The 17,381-nt window shown below is 38.8% G+C and overlaps 1 protein-coding gene across 1 annotated transcript in view; it reads left to right on the forward strand.

Annotated features, from left to right (window-relative positions):
• The window catches only part of epha6 (eph receptor A6), a 309,294-nt gene extending 298,837 nt beyond the window's left edge, over nucleotides 1-10,457 (forward strand). Inside the window, exons 15-18 of the mRNA XM_042334275.1 lie at nucleotides 5,762-5,911; nucleotides 6,010-6,203; nucleotides 7,938-8,087; nucleotides 10,343-10,457. Of these exons, the coding sequence (XP_042190209.1) occupies nucleotides 5,762-5,911; nucleotides 6,010-6,203; nucleotides 7,938-8,087; nucleotides 10,343-10,457 (609 nt within the window). The remainder of the gene's footprint in view (nucleotides 1-5,761; nucleotides 5,912-6,009; nucleotides 6,204-7,937; nucleotides 8,088-10,342) is intronic.
• Nucleotides 10,458-17,381: the final 6,924 nt, after the last annotated feature.

Below are 17,381 nucleotides of genomic sequence, written 5' to 3' on the forward strand. Positions count from 1 at the left end.
CGATATTGCTGGACATGCAACCCCGTCATCCTGCATGAAGAGCACTATATAAATTCAAGTTGTTGTACCTTATAATGGGGAGAACAATGCAATATTTGATACACTGATTAACCCATGGATTGAAATTAGTGACCTCAGGATAGCACACTGAGTTGCACCTGGGTGTGCTGTAGGCAAACCCTCTCTCTTCCCCCTTCCTGGCAAAGATGATGCCATTCTCGATATGCATGGCACTGAACTGTAAGTTAGTGGTATACCAGGTTAACTGTCCAAAATAAGTCATGGTAAAGACAGAATCCTGCAAATTGTTGGTCTAAAGTTGCTTGTCAGACGTTCAGTGCAATTATTGTTAGAGGAAGACTTCCAATATGTTAATTATCATCAGGTCACTATTTTCAACAAATATGTACTATTGGTGTTAATTAACCCATTTCAATATCTCAGTTGTCACCCCAGTGTAATTGCAGCCAGAACACAGCTTCCTGTCAAATGTTCAGTTTAAAGGCTAAAAAGAACTCAGACAAGAACTCTGTGCCCTTTTTAGAATAGAGCTGACTCCATCATAACTTGTATTCAAAATTTTACTGGCAGGACAAGGTCACCGAGCAGCACTTAATGCACACAACTAAATATGCACACACTGAGCTCTGCTTTCTTCCCCACTCACCTCAGCACTGTACAAGTGGCTGATGTAAACACAGCCACCCACTTGCACTGCTTTTAAAAATGCACTTGGCATAAGAGCCTGGCTCTCAGAGATCTCTGCTGTGCACAGTTTTAAAGGCTAGCTACAGTGATGGGTTGCAAATTGGAAAGAACAAATCTGGCTTTTTTAAAGTAACTTAGCACGTCAAAACATTTCAGAATGCTTTGGGAGTAATAATTGTCAGATCCAGTCACTGTCTTTGTAAAAAAAACAGCAGAAGGCCTCACAAACAGCCAATGAGTTGAATCAACAATTTATTTGGGGAGAAATTTGGCCAGGAAATGGTCAAAACGCCCTTCTCGTTTTGAATATTGTCATGGGATCTTTTTAAAGTCCACTTGAAGAACATACAGGGGGTCCTCAGTTCATAGAATATCATCTGAAGAATTCCTATAAAACAGCACTCTTCCCAACTACTACACTGGATTGTCAGCCTAAACTATGAGCTTCAATTCTGAGTGGAGCTTGAAGTCACAACCTTCTGTCATGGAGATCACAGTGCAACCAAGTGAGACAAGATGCTACCAATTAAAACAAATAGTAGACAGCGTAACACTAAGCTTGTGTAGTCTTAAAGCAGAGCCTTGGGCCTCAAGTTTGTTTATAGTTGGATTGGCTAGCACAGCCAGTAGTCATTGCGAATGATAGATTCATTTCTCATGTGTCTCTTGTGTAAACTNAAAAATCATTGTGCAATCTCATTGAGTTCAAGCTTCTGTGCCTCTGTGTTTGAACTACAGTTGGTTATCCTGAAACGTCACGGGAGAATGAAGATTTTCTCAGTGTCTTGGAATAATTTGCACATCTGACTTGAAGGTTTAGCTTTGGCAATCTGCAGGCAAAGAGTACATTAATGAATGTCCCATCTTTACCCAGCACAAAGTCTACATTTCCAGGAGATTGGAATAAACCTTTATTATCAACAGCTTACAGCTGTTTGGGAGTTAATGTTAGTGCTTGTATGTTTGAGATGATGAGTTAAGAGGCTATGGTGCTTGCTTGAGAAAATGAAGAGCAATGCTGCAATCAAATTGCAACTTTGTTTGTACATTTGATTAGTTCTCACCCTGAGTATCAGGTGTTGTCCCCTAGTGGCAATAACCTGAAGAAAAGTGGTGGTCATTATCCAGAATTATCATGAGAATCCAACTGTCTTGACCTGCGTATCAAATACTTTGGTGGGGAAATAAGAGCAGCCCCATTAGAACTCGCCCCATTTGAGCACACATTTGCTTAGAGCATGGGTGTTCTGTGAACCGCACTTACCGGTAGTGCAGCACAACCCACCTCTAATGCCAACTAGCAGAACGCTGGGAGGTTTCCTTCTCTTTTCCAATACTATCACTTGGTCTTTAACATACACCTGAAAAGCTAGACTTGATCTCAAGTTAACATCTCATCCAAAGATCAACATCTCTGTTATTGCAATGCCTTCTCAATATTGGACTGACGTCAGCCTAAACTGTAAGCTTAAGTGCCAACGTGGGGCTTGAATTCACAACTGGCTCAGAGGCAAGAATGCTGCCAAGTGAACCAAACTGAGAATGAATAAAATATTATTGAAGATGTCATTTCATGGAACGATGTAGACCCTAAAAAAATTAATGAATTATCTCCAGTGCATCATTCACACCTTCTCATCAGTATTATTCATTGGGCTAGGATATAAGGATTTCATGTCAGGTTCGGTAATCAAGAGTAATAAATTGTTTCAATTAGTACAACTTTTCTGAAATTAGATTCCAGATAGCCTACAAGGTAAAATAAATTATAATGTTAGGACAGTATAAAGAATCCCTTAATAACTGTTTTATTGCAAGTAACAATCACCTAGACCAGCACTTTAATAAACTATAAGCTTATAGTTTATATAACTTGGCTGGAATATAAATTGTTTTAACAGCTAGTTGATTCAATTTATTTATAATTTTTGGGGGGAAAACATAACTCTCTGAACATATTGTCAAATATTGTTTAAACCACGCGAGTGACCAGATGGTTAACACAGTATAAGTGTTGTATATAGTAATACTAATGATAATAATCCTTGCATTTGATACAGCGCCCTATCACGTCATCGTCACATCTCAAAGCATTTAACAATCTAGATCGTAAAATGTAGTGACGGTGTATTTTGTGGGCAAAACGTCGCAGCCAACTGTGCACAGCAGCGTCTCACAAGCAGTCATGGATTGAGTGACCAATTTTTTTTGGGGGGTGGGATTATTACCCACAGAAAGCGATCCGCCAATCGACCAACAACCGGTTTCCCTATTACTGACGAGCAAACAGAGGCATGTGGAACAAGGAAACTTGCCCAAACTTGCCCAACTTAGTATTAAGTTGCATGAGTAATGCTTGACAACTGCAATATTTTCAATCAACCATACATTATTCATCAGAAAAAGAAATAAAGTTAAAACTGTAAAAGAACACTGTATAAGTGAACTCGAGTGTGATATTTATAACTCCATTAGTGTCATACTTTGCTTTGGGCCTGTTTTATATAATGGATGACAAAATGCTATAATGAGTCGAGGGAATGTTTTGATATTTCTGTCTTCTTTTTCATTTTCTCTATTACCAAACCCGAGAGAAGTGACGAAGCTTGAACACTCTGTACTCTTTATACCTTCCCTTGACATTAGCAGAAATACCTTTCATTATTTGGTATGTAAAAGGAAAACTCTCTGCTAACACAGATGTCCTCCAGCAAGTTTTCTTAAGTAAAGGATATGACAGATATGCTCATTAGAAGAACTCCTTGACAGCTGAGCAGAGTTTTTTGCAGAAAATTCTAATCAAGGATAATTTTATTGTCACTATACAGTGGAGTGCTGATGGGAAGCAATGTCTCCCGGACTCAGAATATATAACTACACATACTGCAATGTGTCAGAAATATGCAGAAACTGAATTACGTGATACAAATACAGGTAGCTATGTTTCCTTTAGACTTAAGATGTCAACAGGGATTGCACTGTGTTATAGAAAAAGTATGATAAACTATGCTTTCACCTCTTGGCTGGAGTTTCAGTTCAGCTCAGCAAAGGCTAAAGACCCCCTAGCACTGTTGGGGTTTAAAGGTCTACAGTTTAATAGCCTAAGAATTCTCATTCCATCTCCCAATGGGGAAAAATACATTGTGTAAAACTATTCTGAATCCAGCCCTAATTGATAATAATTCCATGGTCTCACAGTGTTAACTGGTAGGACAGATAGTATACAACAGTCCTCCTAGTACAATAATCATGTCTCTACAGAGTTCGAGGGGTGTTATCAAAATGATGAAATAAAGCTTTGCTGCACTTCTGTTACAGTATGTGGTATGTGGTCACAGAAGCTAAAACAAAGTTAGGTTTTAAAACTTTCAACCTAATGGATGTACACTGATACTCTAAGAAGCATTAAAATAGTCTAAGCTATAAAAGTGTAATTCCTTCACCAGAGCTTCCAGTGGCTAACTGACACCACAGAGGATTTGGTGGGAAGAATCCACAGAAATACTGAACAGAGATCTTATTCTATGAAGAGGTGGATCATGTAGGTGCTAATACTTGTACAGATCCCACAGAGAAATAAAAGAACAATAGGAATTTCAATGCAAATCCAGTTCAAGCTTTTTATCAAATTTTATTCTCCTGTGCATGGGAACTGAGATGCTACCTTACATGGTAGGCGCTATATAAGTGCAAGTTGTTGTTGTTACTGGTGCTCTACAATTCACACTAGCAGGTATTTCCTGGAACTGTATTTTTGGGAAATATAGGGATCTAAAATTCACACAATAAATAGCAAGTCCTGCAGAATGTTTTAGGGCAGCTATCTGAAACGCCCCTCAGATGCTAATCTAGGTTCCAACTCCCATGAAGCAGGATTTTGACCAAAGGATGTGCTTAGATTGGCTTCCATCTGAGTTCAAATGCAATTTCAAAGGGTTAACCTAAGACAAATCCATGCACCTGCAGTATTTTCAATTACAAATCATTTGATGACACTTGCAAATTACACTCCTATTTTCTACATATTAACTTCTTATAACTCTTGCTTTTTCATAGAGATTTATCATGTTGAAACCTCTCAAAACCCTTTACAGGATTTTACTCTGAAGTGTGGTGACAGATGGTGTGTTTGTCGGTGAATTGGGGAGGGGTGGAAGTCCTTCAGATCTAAATTTGTGATTAACACCTTGTAATGTTATAGATACTCATGTTCTCTAATTCAAAGATCAAAGTCCGAGTTTCACTTGGAATTATTGGCAACATTCACCATTCCTCACAGAGTGCTTTAGAAACCTCGATCATGTCCCTTTCATGCTCATATCTCCAAACCAAGTTCAGGTTTGAAATTCTTTCTCATGACTCAGAGGCCTAAATCCTAGAATCATCCTTAGGGTTCTTCTCTGAAGTCTTTTAGTTTATGCCACAATAGTTTTGTGCCACCTGCAAAGATATACTGTAAAAAAAATCATAATGTTTTAGGAATAGGTTGACGATCATGGGATCCAGAACAGATCCATGCAGAACCTCGATTGGTACTTTTCCCCCAAATCATGCTTTTCCATTCATGGACATTTCTACTTTCTATTTCTAGATAGGTTTTCAATTCAATTAGCTAACTTACTGTTAATTGCATCATCCTTAATTTTTTTTATAAGCTTTGTACTTTAAAGTTTATCAAAAACTTGAAAAGCCAGTGGATTATATTCACTGGATTGTCCTTATTAACCAATTTTGTTAGCTCCTCAGAGAATTCCAGAAAGTATGGGATGAATTCTGCTTTATATCTAGTCACTGCGAGGTTTTGAAAGTGCATGTTTAAATCTATTACTTGGTGCAGAAAGGAAATCTGCTGCATTCTCGGCACTGTCAACTCACCCCTTTGTGTGCACTCACGTGTGAAGAAAACTTCAAGAAACTGGTGAATGTGAAACAAGCCCATCAAACTGTCAATTTCATGCCAGCATAGACAAGACTTTAAGTGGAATAAGAAAAAAGTGTCACTTTTAATCCTCTGTAATACAGTTAAATCACTTTGCCTTATTTCTCTGCAAAGGGTGGAAAAATTCCTATTCGATGGACTGCTCCTGAAGCAATAGCCTACAGGAAGTTTTCTTCAGCCAGTGATGTGTGGAGTTACGGGATTGTGATGTGGGAAGTGATGTCATACGGTGAGAGGCCTTACTGGGAGATGTCTAATCAAGATGTAAGTTATTCTTACAGTTTATTTTGCATGGGCAAACTCAATGTTTCCTTCATATATTAATGATTACCTGATGACCCAGAAGTCCTGTGTTCCATCAGGTCATTTTATCCATAGAAGAGGGCTATCGACTGCCTGCTCCCATGGGGTGCCCAGCCACCCTTCATCAGCTCATGCTCCACTGCTGGCAAAAAGAAAGGAATCACAGACCCAAATTTACTGAAATTGTCACTTTCTTGGATAAGGTGATTCGCAATCCAAGCAGCCTTCAGATCCTGGTGGAAGAGATGAATGGGTGAGTATACTGTTTCATAAATTTAGCGTGTACAATTATTTTTTCCTAAATTTCTCCCCTCTGGCCTCTGCTCCAGTTCTCGTCTGCCGTTACTGGGGTGTAGATCCACGGGCACTAATTACCCTCTGGTTCCCATCCAAGTGACCATTATCATGCCTTCGCAGTGAGCGTCGGCCCCAGCCATTTGACAGCAGTCACAGATGGACCTGATTTCTTCCAATCCACCTGCCACACATGCACAAAACCAGTAAAGGGTCCTGTAGGGTGATCAAGAGCAGGAATACTGGCTGGATTTCCCTTCTGTGTCCCTGAGAAGGCTGGGGCCAATTTGGGGGCAGTCCTCTGCAGCCCTGGTTGAGACCAGCAACCTCAGCACAGACCAGGATTCCAACTAGTTAGCTCCTGGTTTGTATGCTGCAGCTCTCTCCACTATAGTATCAGGGCTGGCTCTGGTGAGTATATTTTTATGTACAAGTCTTTGTTTGCCATTTAGGGTTAATCTCTAATTATTAGATTTTTACTCTATATCGTCTGTGTGAATAGAAATGTCATGATCAGTACTGTTATGATAAAAGCCTTCATGTGCGATCTCATTGATTTTCAGTTGTTGAGTCAAACTTACCTGTGTGCTTGTATTAGTATTTATAACCAAACATGCTCTTTGGTCAGGAAATATATTCAATGAAAGATGACACATCTCGAATTTACATACATTGACAACCAGAACTAATTCCCCTCACACTACCTTGGTCCCGAAGGCCCATTACAACTTAATGCTTGTGTAATAATTGTGATTAAAATAAGGTTTCCTCAATTGTACATAAATATATATATACACACAAAAAGTTAAACGATTCCATTTCCACTGTTTCAAATGTAGTTAAAAGCAGCATATATCTGTACAGTGGAATAAAATAGAACCTAGACACTGACTGCCAGGACAAACTGAATAGATTGAATAAGGTACATGCTATTTTCCAATAAAAGAGAGTAACACCCCAGTAAGACAGGAACACTCCAAATAAGAGGATTCCAAGGAACTTCTCAACACCTGGAAAAAATCAATTTTCTTTTCAAATTGTGCCATGGAATTTTTAATGTCGTCCTGAACAGATAGAAAGAATCTCAGTTTAATATCTCATCTCAAAGACAGCAGCTCCAACAATGCAGCACTCCACCATCAGTGCATTGGAGTGTCAACCTAAACTGTGAGTTGAGTCTTGAAGTGGGTCTTGAACTCACAACCATCTGATGCAGAGATGAGAGTGCTTCCAAATAAGCCAGGCTGGCACATCTTTGTAATATGTTCCCAGGCTCTCACATTATTCTTGATTTAACATATTTTCATCATATCATGTTCCTGATGCAACACCAACCTTACGTGTTGTTCTGTATGTAATGATCTCTCTGCATTATGAATACCATATTGGTTGTTTATTAATGCACTGATTTTGAATAATGAAATCTGAAATGCCAAGAGAGCTTTAAAGTTAACATTATAAACATTTAGTGATATTTTAGAAAAAAATATTAAAATTGCCTTTAATGATTTTTTTCATGAGATATTTGTAAAGTGATCTGAGTTTTCATATAAGTTTCATATAATCTCCTGTTTCATATGCACGAATGGGAGGACTATTAGTGATGAACATCTTCAATGAGGGGTCATCAGTGGCATGTCTGTAAGATGAGCGCAATGAATGAAGATCCTTTTCCATGTTGTCTCCGGTACAGATTACCTGAGTCTCCGGGAGATGCCCCTGAATTCCCATTGTTTGTCTCAGTAAATGATTGGCTGGATTCAATCAAGATGGAGCAGTACAAGAACAATTTCATGGCAGCGGGCTTCATAAGTCTGGATGCCGTCACAAGGATGACCATTGAGTAAGTACCAATACATATATATATATATGTGTATATTGTATATATATAATATATATATATATGTGTATATTGTCTTTGGTCAGTCAGGTGCTTGACCCATAGAAAAGCTCTTGCCACATTTAAAAGTCTCCATAAACCCATGAAGCAGCTTGCCTTACACATACCCTGCCTCCTATCCACTCCACATCCACACTGTTCAATACCACTAACACTCTATTGGCTTCAATGACCTGCTCCCAAGCTTTCCCTATGTAAAGGACAAATTGAAGTGACATGGATGAGCCAGGACAACAGCAACTTGCAATTATGCTGTGCCCTTCACGTAACATAACATGTCAGAGCACTTCACAAAGACAGAGTTGGATGCCAACCCACCCTTCGGTGGAGGGGTGAAGGGAAGATGACCAAGTGGGATAGGTTTTTAGGCGGGATTGATGGAGTCCTGTAGCTCAGTGGTTAAAGCACTCACCTTGTAAGCGAGGGACCTGGGTTTGATTCCCCGTAGGGCGAAATGTTGGGCAAGTTTCCTTACTCCACACTCCTCTGTTTACCTATTGACTTGAATGATCTGTGGACCTAGGAGTCCTGTTGGCTCAGTGGTTAGAGCACTCGCTTTGCAAGTAAGAGACCTGAGTTCAATTCCAGGCAGGGCGAAACCTTGGGCAAGTTTCCTTACTCCACACGCCTAATAATAATCCCTCCAAAACCAAAAACAATAATAAATTGGTCATTTTCAATCCATATGACTGTTTGTGGGAAATTGCTGTGCGCAATTGGCTGCCGCGTTCGCCCACAGATATACAGTCAATTCACTTTACAGTGTGTTCTGTGAAGCGCTTTGGGACATCCTCCCGACGTGAAAAGCGCTATATCAAATGCAAGGATTATTATTATTATTATTACCTAGCAGTAAAACCTAGTTGTTAGTTGATTGGCGGAACGCTTTTTCAAGGTTAATAATTCCTTAAAAAAAATGGTCACTTCGATCCACGATTGTTTGTGGGACACCACTGTGTGCAATTGGCTGCCGCATTTTGCCCACAAAATATACTTTACACTTTACAGTATATTCTGTGAAGCGCTTTGGGACGTCTTGAAGACGTGATAAGGCGAGGGGATTTCAGACACAGACAGAATATCAAATCGTTTCTGACTCCTGGTTTTAAAAATGAATACAAACAACATATCAGTTGTAATACTTATACAGTTACCTTAGATTTTTCACTGCTACAGTAAGACTTGCATAAGTCTTATCTTTATAAATCAGATAGTCGCCTAAGTCATACATAATAATGATAATAATAATAATTAATCCTTGCATTTGATATTGACGTCTCAAAGCGCATCACAGAATATACTGTAAAATGAATTGACTGTATATTTATGGGCGAAACGTGGCAGTCAATTATGCACAGCAGTGTCCCACAAATAGTCGTGGATTGAAGTGACCAATTTATTATTTCGTTTTTTCTTGAGGGATTATTATCAGGTGTGTGGAGTAAGGAAACTTGCCCAACGTTTCACCCTGCCGGGAATCAAACCCAGATCTCTCACTTGTGAGGCTCCATGGATGCCTGAGTCCCACTCAATTTCCTACAAAGAAACACTTAGATTTCTTTGCACTAGTCGTATTTTATAAAGCAAATCATCTCCTAACTTGTATTATCGCTACCGCACTTATCTGCTGCATTGAATTGCAGAAAATGAAATTCAGACCCATCAACACACTTACCGGCTGCATTGAATTGGGTGAAATGAAGTTCTGACCATTCAATACATGCACGCTTACCAGCTACATTAAAATATGCATGTAAATCCTTGCTTCCTTCAAGGTCGGTCTCAAGACCTTTCTCTTCGACCGTGCCTTTGGTCTCCCTCCCACTTCTCTGCCTTCCCTCACCCCTACACCACCCATCCTCCCCCATGCTTGGGCCCTGACACCTGACTGTTCAGTGCTTTGGGACGTCCTCCCGACGTGAAAAGCGCTCTATAAATATAATTTTGTTTTTGTTGTTGTCAGTGCATTAACAAGCATGCGAGTTGTATAATATTTCTAGATTCACTGATTGTGAAACGCTGGACCAACCATTTACACTTCATTCCATTTCCTTCAACTGTCAACCTATTCCCTTTTCTGCCCCAACAGCTAAGTGAAAGAGGCTTGTTCCATGGTTACAGCTGACTGGACATTTTAATAGTTTTCCAACTCTAGGACTACCATGAGCTCATATTGTCTTTATTCTGTTTTCTTCCAGTGATGTGAGGAGAATCGGGGTCACGTTAATAGGACATCAGAGACGAATAGTCAGCAGTATACAGACTTTGAGGTTGCACATGTTTCACATACAGGAGAAAGGATTCCATGTGTAAAAGTGCAGTACAAATGCCTCTGAGTCGTGCCTCAGCAACTTCAGTGGAAGAACATTTTCTAACTATAATGCCTAGCTTTGTCTCTTCCAAACTACCACCAGTCGCTGAGGGTTGGCAAATGCTTCATACGGACACGTTTTCAACATGAATCTTAATTCACTGCACAGTTTCCGTCCTTTAGCTAAAAGAAATTTGCAAACTGATTTCCCGTAGTGGTAACAAACTTTGGTTAATAAAATGGGATGCAACACAGAAATATTGCCAATTTCCCACTAGTTATTTAAAGAAGACTTCATGTGTAGATGGATATCCCTTATAGTAATATTCCTATAGCCACAAGGCTGCAACAGTATTGATACATTTAGAGTTATAGGTTGAGAAGTGATCTTCTCTTTTCCATGTTTGTGACTGTTTAGCTGCTAATATCAGACGTGCAATCAAAAGGTTGACTTTAACATGTTATTCTTTTTTGTAATTTATTATGTACAGATTTTGAAATATTTTGGTTGATTTTCTGTTCATTTTGAAATTAATTTTTGGTATGCTAGTATGTGGATGAATTAGGGGTCAGCTGCAAGATGAAGTGGTTAATTCTTTTACTTGCTTAAATGGTTATACAATATTGCAGATTAACTCATGGATATAGATGCAGAAGTTGCCATTATTTACTTAATCGTGTTCCTTTTAAGGCCAGTTGTATGAATGTCAAGGTCGAAGTGTATTTTTACGTATTTGGTGGTTACACAGCCCCAGTTTAACCTCTTCACCAGCCTGTTGTGTTTTAGTGATCGCGAGTATTGCCATGAATCACCTGGCTTTAGTTTTGCTACACTAATGGACCAACTTGAGTTGGTGCTGAATCTTCATTAAGTCTTTGGCTCATAGAGGTGCTGTAATACCCTTTTGTTGTTTAATGCGCAAACCAGTTTTCTGTCAGAAAGCTCAGAACAAAAGATACACTTGGAGTTTAAAAATACGCCCGATAATAATCCCTCAAAAAAAAAATTGGTCACTTCAATCCACGACTGTTTGTGGGACACTGCTGTGCACAATTGGCAGCCGCATTTCGCCCACAAATATACAGTCAATTCACTTTACAGTCTATTCTGTGAACCGCTTTGAGACGTCTAGAAGATGTGAAAAGCGCTATATCAAATGCAAGGATTATTATTATTATACAATATGCATCTCAGATTGGTAAATATTAAATCCCTGAGTTAAATGGATGTGGGCACTGGAATTTTGCAGGAACTCAGCTCCATCGAGGTCTACTTCCAGATGTGTCTGAGCAGAATTCCTGCAGTTGGCGTGACACACAGCCAGTTACCAGTAATATTGTGAATATTGTATTTAAACCCCATCGAGGTGCTGTTTTATTTTATTTCTGTAACAAGCAGCCATTGAGAGCCCGGTTCTGAACAAGAAATCTCTAGTTCTGTTCATCCATTTATTAAGTCCCCTTGGGTGAATATCATAAACTTGGGGGCAAACACCTTATTGGGTGCAGCATTGCATAAGGGCAAGGTGTTCATCTGACCCCATCTTGCAGATATGAATCAATGACTGAATGCTATCATTGGCATCTATGGAATCTACAGTCCAGTTTATACAATCCTTCACTCTGAAGGCATAAAGGAACCACATAAAACATTTTTTTCTGAAGAGGAGAAATAGTCCCATCCACAAAATATAATACAGTCAACAACAACAACAAGAAATTGAATATTGGTAGTACTTTTTACTTCGGAAGGTTGTCCCAAGGCATTGAAATGAGGAGTATGGTTCATTGTAGCCAGTGGAAGGAAACATTCAGCAAATATATACACAGACCAATGAAGATCTATAGTAAAGAAATTAAAATGGATATTTTCTGCAGGGACTGACTTGCATCTCAGTGGGCAATGAAGGGCATAAACATGCTAAAATTTTTAAGAGGTTCTGATAGGTAAGGAGTGTGAATAGTTTTTGCTCAATGCTGATTACAGATGTTATGATTAATAAAGGCAGGAGTCCAAAGTGTGGCCACTTCAACGGTGATAACTTGATAAGGAAACCAGAATTATATCAGGCTGAGTGTCAGGAACTGGACTCTGAAGCAGTGCACTGGAGTAGAGTTACTGCAGATCGGCATGATGTACTACTGGAAGAAATTTCCCTTCACATTCCCATATTAAGGAATCCTTTTAACATCAACACACATAAGACCAAGTTGTCATAATCTTGGAGAATTATCTGCTTTACTAAAATATTAAATTGTAGTTTACTTTTGGACCTAATATTAAAGTTTGTAAACTGACCAGTTGATACAGGATGAAGCAAAACCTTTTAATAGAAGCATGCAAAGTCGATGTTTACTAATTTAGAAGCAGAACCAGTCTTTACAATTGGCTTGCTCACAAACGATTGTCTGAATGCAATTTTTGACCTTTGACATCCAGGCTCGATTTGAACCTAACCAATGATAATAATAATACTTTGGTATAGCTGCTTATCATGTGGAGAGGATGTCTCAAAGTGCTTCACGGGATATACTGTAAAGTGCAGTGAATGTATATTTTGTTGGCAAACAAAACAGCAAATTTGCACACAGCAATGCACTTCCCGCAAATCGCCAGGAAGTGAATGACCAATTTTATTTATGGTACTGTTGGCCAGGACACCTTCCCTTTTGAACAGTGTCACAGGTTCTTTAACATGCACCTAATCAGGCAAATGAGGCCTTGGTTTAACATTTCAACCAAAGGACAGTACGTCTGACGATGCAGTGTATCTACCCCCAGCACTGCTCTGGAGCATCAGTCTAGATCAGTGGTGGCTAACCCATGGCCCATGGGCTGGAAGTAGCCCACTCGAACATTTGCACCAGTCTAGGCAAGTCCATGTTCGATAGTACAGTGTTTCCAGGTTTTACTTGATTCAAAATTTCTTGATGTATGGGGTAAATCAAGAAATATTCAATCAAGAAAATTTATTTTGTTGGCTGATCAAAAAGGTAGATACCACTAGTTGAGACTATATGAGTTCAAAGTCCCGATTTGGGGCTTTAACACACAACCTTCTGATTCAGAGGAGAGAATGCTTCTAACTCTAGACAGGCTGACACATAATTATATTGTTTTCAAGGGTCTTTAATATGAAGGTGAATGTTACAAAATTAATTTGTTCACTTTATAATTCCGTTCAATGTAAAATCTTGAAATGTAATACATTTTAAAACAAAATCTCTCTCCTTCCATTCTCTGTTTCTTCCCAGTTCATGCTGTGCAACCACATTCTCATTAGACTGGTTTCTTTCACATTATCAGACAGGACAGCTCTCTGCGCGATAAATACATACTTGATCTGATAACCAAGAGTTGAATTATGATGCAGAGATCAAAAGGATTTAAACATACAAAGGTTTTTGACTTTAAAGCTTTGTATTTCACTGGTACCCAGAATTTAATTTGCAATATTCTAGTTTTCCAGCATAGACATGTTGGGCTGAATGCCCAGTTTCTGTGCCGCTTATGGTATATTATAGTTCAATTTGCACATTCACAAAAGGGGGTGGAAAGTGTTACTTTAAATTGCTCATGTTGGCATGGATAGGTATATTGGGTTTTGTGATTTTCAAAAGTCACCAAATTATCACTTTCCATTTCTTTTGTAAATATCGCATTCTAGACCCCAAAGTTCCAGTCTTGTGATACATATGAGATGATATTTTACTGCATATTCTCTACTGTCCCTCCTTTTCTTTCCCTCTGACATGTATTCATTCTTGCCATGAGGATCATAGGAATTATGAAGTAAAATATTTACAGAGATGTATCAGGGCCAGAGATGACTGAGCCTATATTTAGTGTAGTTTTTAAGTAAGTGTGGAGTCCATTTTGTAAACCAAAATTTAAGATTGTAAAATATTTTTAAAAATCCTTAAATTCAATCTTCATTTGGATGTTGGATTTCCACATTTCTTTGAAAAATTGGCTTGAAAATAAAAGACTGAATTTAAGAATTTTCCAAATTTCTTGGCAATCTTTACATTTAAGACTGAAGAATTTCAGGTTTCTGATGAGATCCTGGACTACAATTGGGCTCTTTAAAATAACATATACCTTCAAAAATATAATGTGCCCTTGACAACCTGCTATTCAACAGCTTTCTTCTGACTTGACTGCTGCATAAAGAGTGTAAAAGGAACCATTGACTTAAAAATAACACGAGGAAGAATACTGCTGGGGTTTAATTTGCAGGTTAGGAAAAATTTTGGTTTGGTTTCCATTGTGCTAAGGCAGGTGTACAGGAAGAATTGCAGGTGCCCTTCAAGTATTTAAATAACAACCAATGAAAAGGGTTATAAAAGCACCAGTAATTTTCTAATCACCTTTGTGCTGATTTTGTTTTTATATTAAATCAGTTTCCAGCTCACCAGGAGTCCAGTACATGATCCGTGAGTTATTTGGAGATCACTAGATTTTACATCGAGTAGCAACTGTACAGTGGAATCATGTATTTTAATCTAGCAGGATGTCAAAACTATTTGAAGCATATGATTAAGTAACTACTATTAAATAAGTAGAGTCCATGTATTGACTCAGTCCATTTGATCTCATCTTTCCAATATGTTGCCTCTTATTGTGTTTCTGTGAATCTGCATAAAGTGTTTCACCTATTTATCATAAGAAGCACAGAATAAATGGGGATTGAGTGATCAAATGCAAAAGTAAATCTCAATGAAGTCCATCCCCCTCAGTCCGTCTTGGAGAGGTGCTTTCATCGGTGTATTGATTTATACATCTGCAATATAACAGAGTAGATGCAGATGCTTGATATTTGATCCACACCAAACGATCATCTAAACGTTCATTTAAACAGGGTATTAAACATTAGTAGATCGTAGCTTTGAACAGTCTATCCAACCACAGCAATAAATTGATCTTTTGTCAGTCGGGTGTCAGCCTGTGGAAACCCTTAACCACGCTTAAGAGTACCAAAACAAACAGAGTTCCATGCATATGGAAATTCCAGAGATATTTATTGTCTCTTTCTCCCTGGAGAGACACATCCTGCTTATCTAATTCTGGAAAGTATTGGGCCCAGGTTAGCAACAACCAAGACATGGGGACCTCAGAGTATGTGTTGGGGTACTATTGGACCTTCCAGCCAAAACCACATAGCTTGCCATTGATAGCAAGCTTTCCCAATGCTCATCCAGCTAGGACCATCCTACCCAGTAGGGATTTGGTTTGCAGGGTTAACAGGAGCTGAGTGGAACGATTCCCTGCCCCCAGTGACTGATTTGACCTTCCACATTCTGCTGATGAGTCAGACTGGCTGTGCAGTCTTCAGCAGGGCTTGGCCTTGGATAACTGTGGACCTGCCTGGCTCAGGAACTGAACTACCGAGACAGTCACATGGGGCTAGCTCAATTCTGACATCTGGTTGCCAAACATGTTACCTTGAAGCCAGTTCAGTTCCAAGGAGACCCCACTTACCTCCCCGCCAGGAACATAGTCACTGTTGATCGTACTGTGGGACTTGAAGACTCACCTGTGCACTGTCAATGGTTCTCACTTGCGGTTTAATATAGGCTTTCTGATTGGTGGGGGTCTGATTTGCAAAATTTACATATCAATTTATATATAACGATTCCCACAGGTACCCAGATGTGTTTTAGCCATCTCCCGGGAACTCACTCAAACTCCCAATTTTTTTCACCAATTTCTTGCTGGATGTCAGGAACCTCCATTGGCCATAATCCTCCTTCACAGAATGGGAACCGAGTTTGGTGTATGTGCTCTGGAGAGTCAGCCTAAGTTTCAGGATTCACAATTGACAAACCAGTTTGCAATCTGACAAATTAGATCCCATTGGTGGCTATTTAATACCTTTGATGTTAACACATTCAATCTGTATGGAATTTTTCATTTGTTTGAGCAAAAAAAGGATGTTTTATATTTATAATGTAATTGTAATGCTCCAACATAAATTTACAAAATCCTCACCTTGCAATTCAGTAAGAACACCAAATAATTAACATTCTTCAATTATCATTAGGGCGCCCTTGAGCCAAAATATGTGAACATATCATTTCTTGGAAACTGTTTCTCATGATTCTGGAGAGTAATTCAACGTTGAGTCCCCAGGTTCAAACTGCAGCCAAAATGAACGCTCATCAAAATGAAGAAACTCTATTTCTAAAACTAGCTATACTAAAGGGTAGACATTTCTGACTGCAGCTTTTCATCTGTGTGGATGAACTATATTATGTTGGTCAGAGAGGTGACCTCAAGTGTCCAATTGTCTGGCACTCCATTGCTTTCTGAGTCAATTCTATGCCCTTTGGGTCAACAATAATGTTTCACAAATGTTTGCCAGCATTTTATGCTTTGTAAAAAATGTTAGTTGATCTCTAGTAAACTTTTCTAAATGTTAGACAGAACAAAGCAATGTGGGGACCAACAGTTTTTGTTGATTAAACAAAATTCCAGTCAATGTAAATTTCTGTAATGTACCAGCATGCCTAGACTTAATTGTAATTGGAGTGCTCAGTTCTTCCAAGCTGGAAGCAGAGAGGAAAAGGTATTGTCTGAACTTAGAACATTTATTCACACAGAATATACTGTATGGCAAATATCTGCTGAGCAATGATGTAAAGAGATTTTTGTACAAGGTACAAGTTACTTATTGCTGTATTTTATTTTTCTATTATTTCTTAACGAAGCATTAAAAAGTGTTACAAACTAAAATAGCTCATTTATTAAACTATTTATTAGCAAATTAAATATTGGTCTCCTTTGGTCATTTGGATTGTCGTTCAGCATTACACATAATCTCCAGTAGGGTGAAAGTAACCTGTTCATGACAGTCTAATCCGAGGTCACGTTCCCTATTAGTGGGTGAACAGTCCAACACTTGTTGAATTCTGCTTCACGGTAA

This window comes from Callorhinchus milii, unplaced genomic scaffold (assembly GCF_018977255.1).
Source record: "Callorhinchus milii isolate IMCB2004 unplaced genomic scaffold, IMCB_Cmil_1.0 Scaffold4, whole genome shotgun sequence".
Classification (NCBI taxonomy): domain Eukaryota; kingdom Metazoa; phylum Chordata; class Chondrichthyes; order Chimaeriformes; family Callorhinchidae; genus Callorhinchus; species Callorhinchus milii.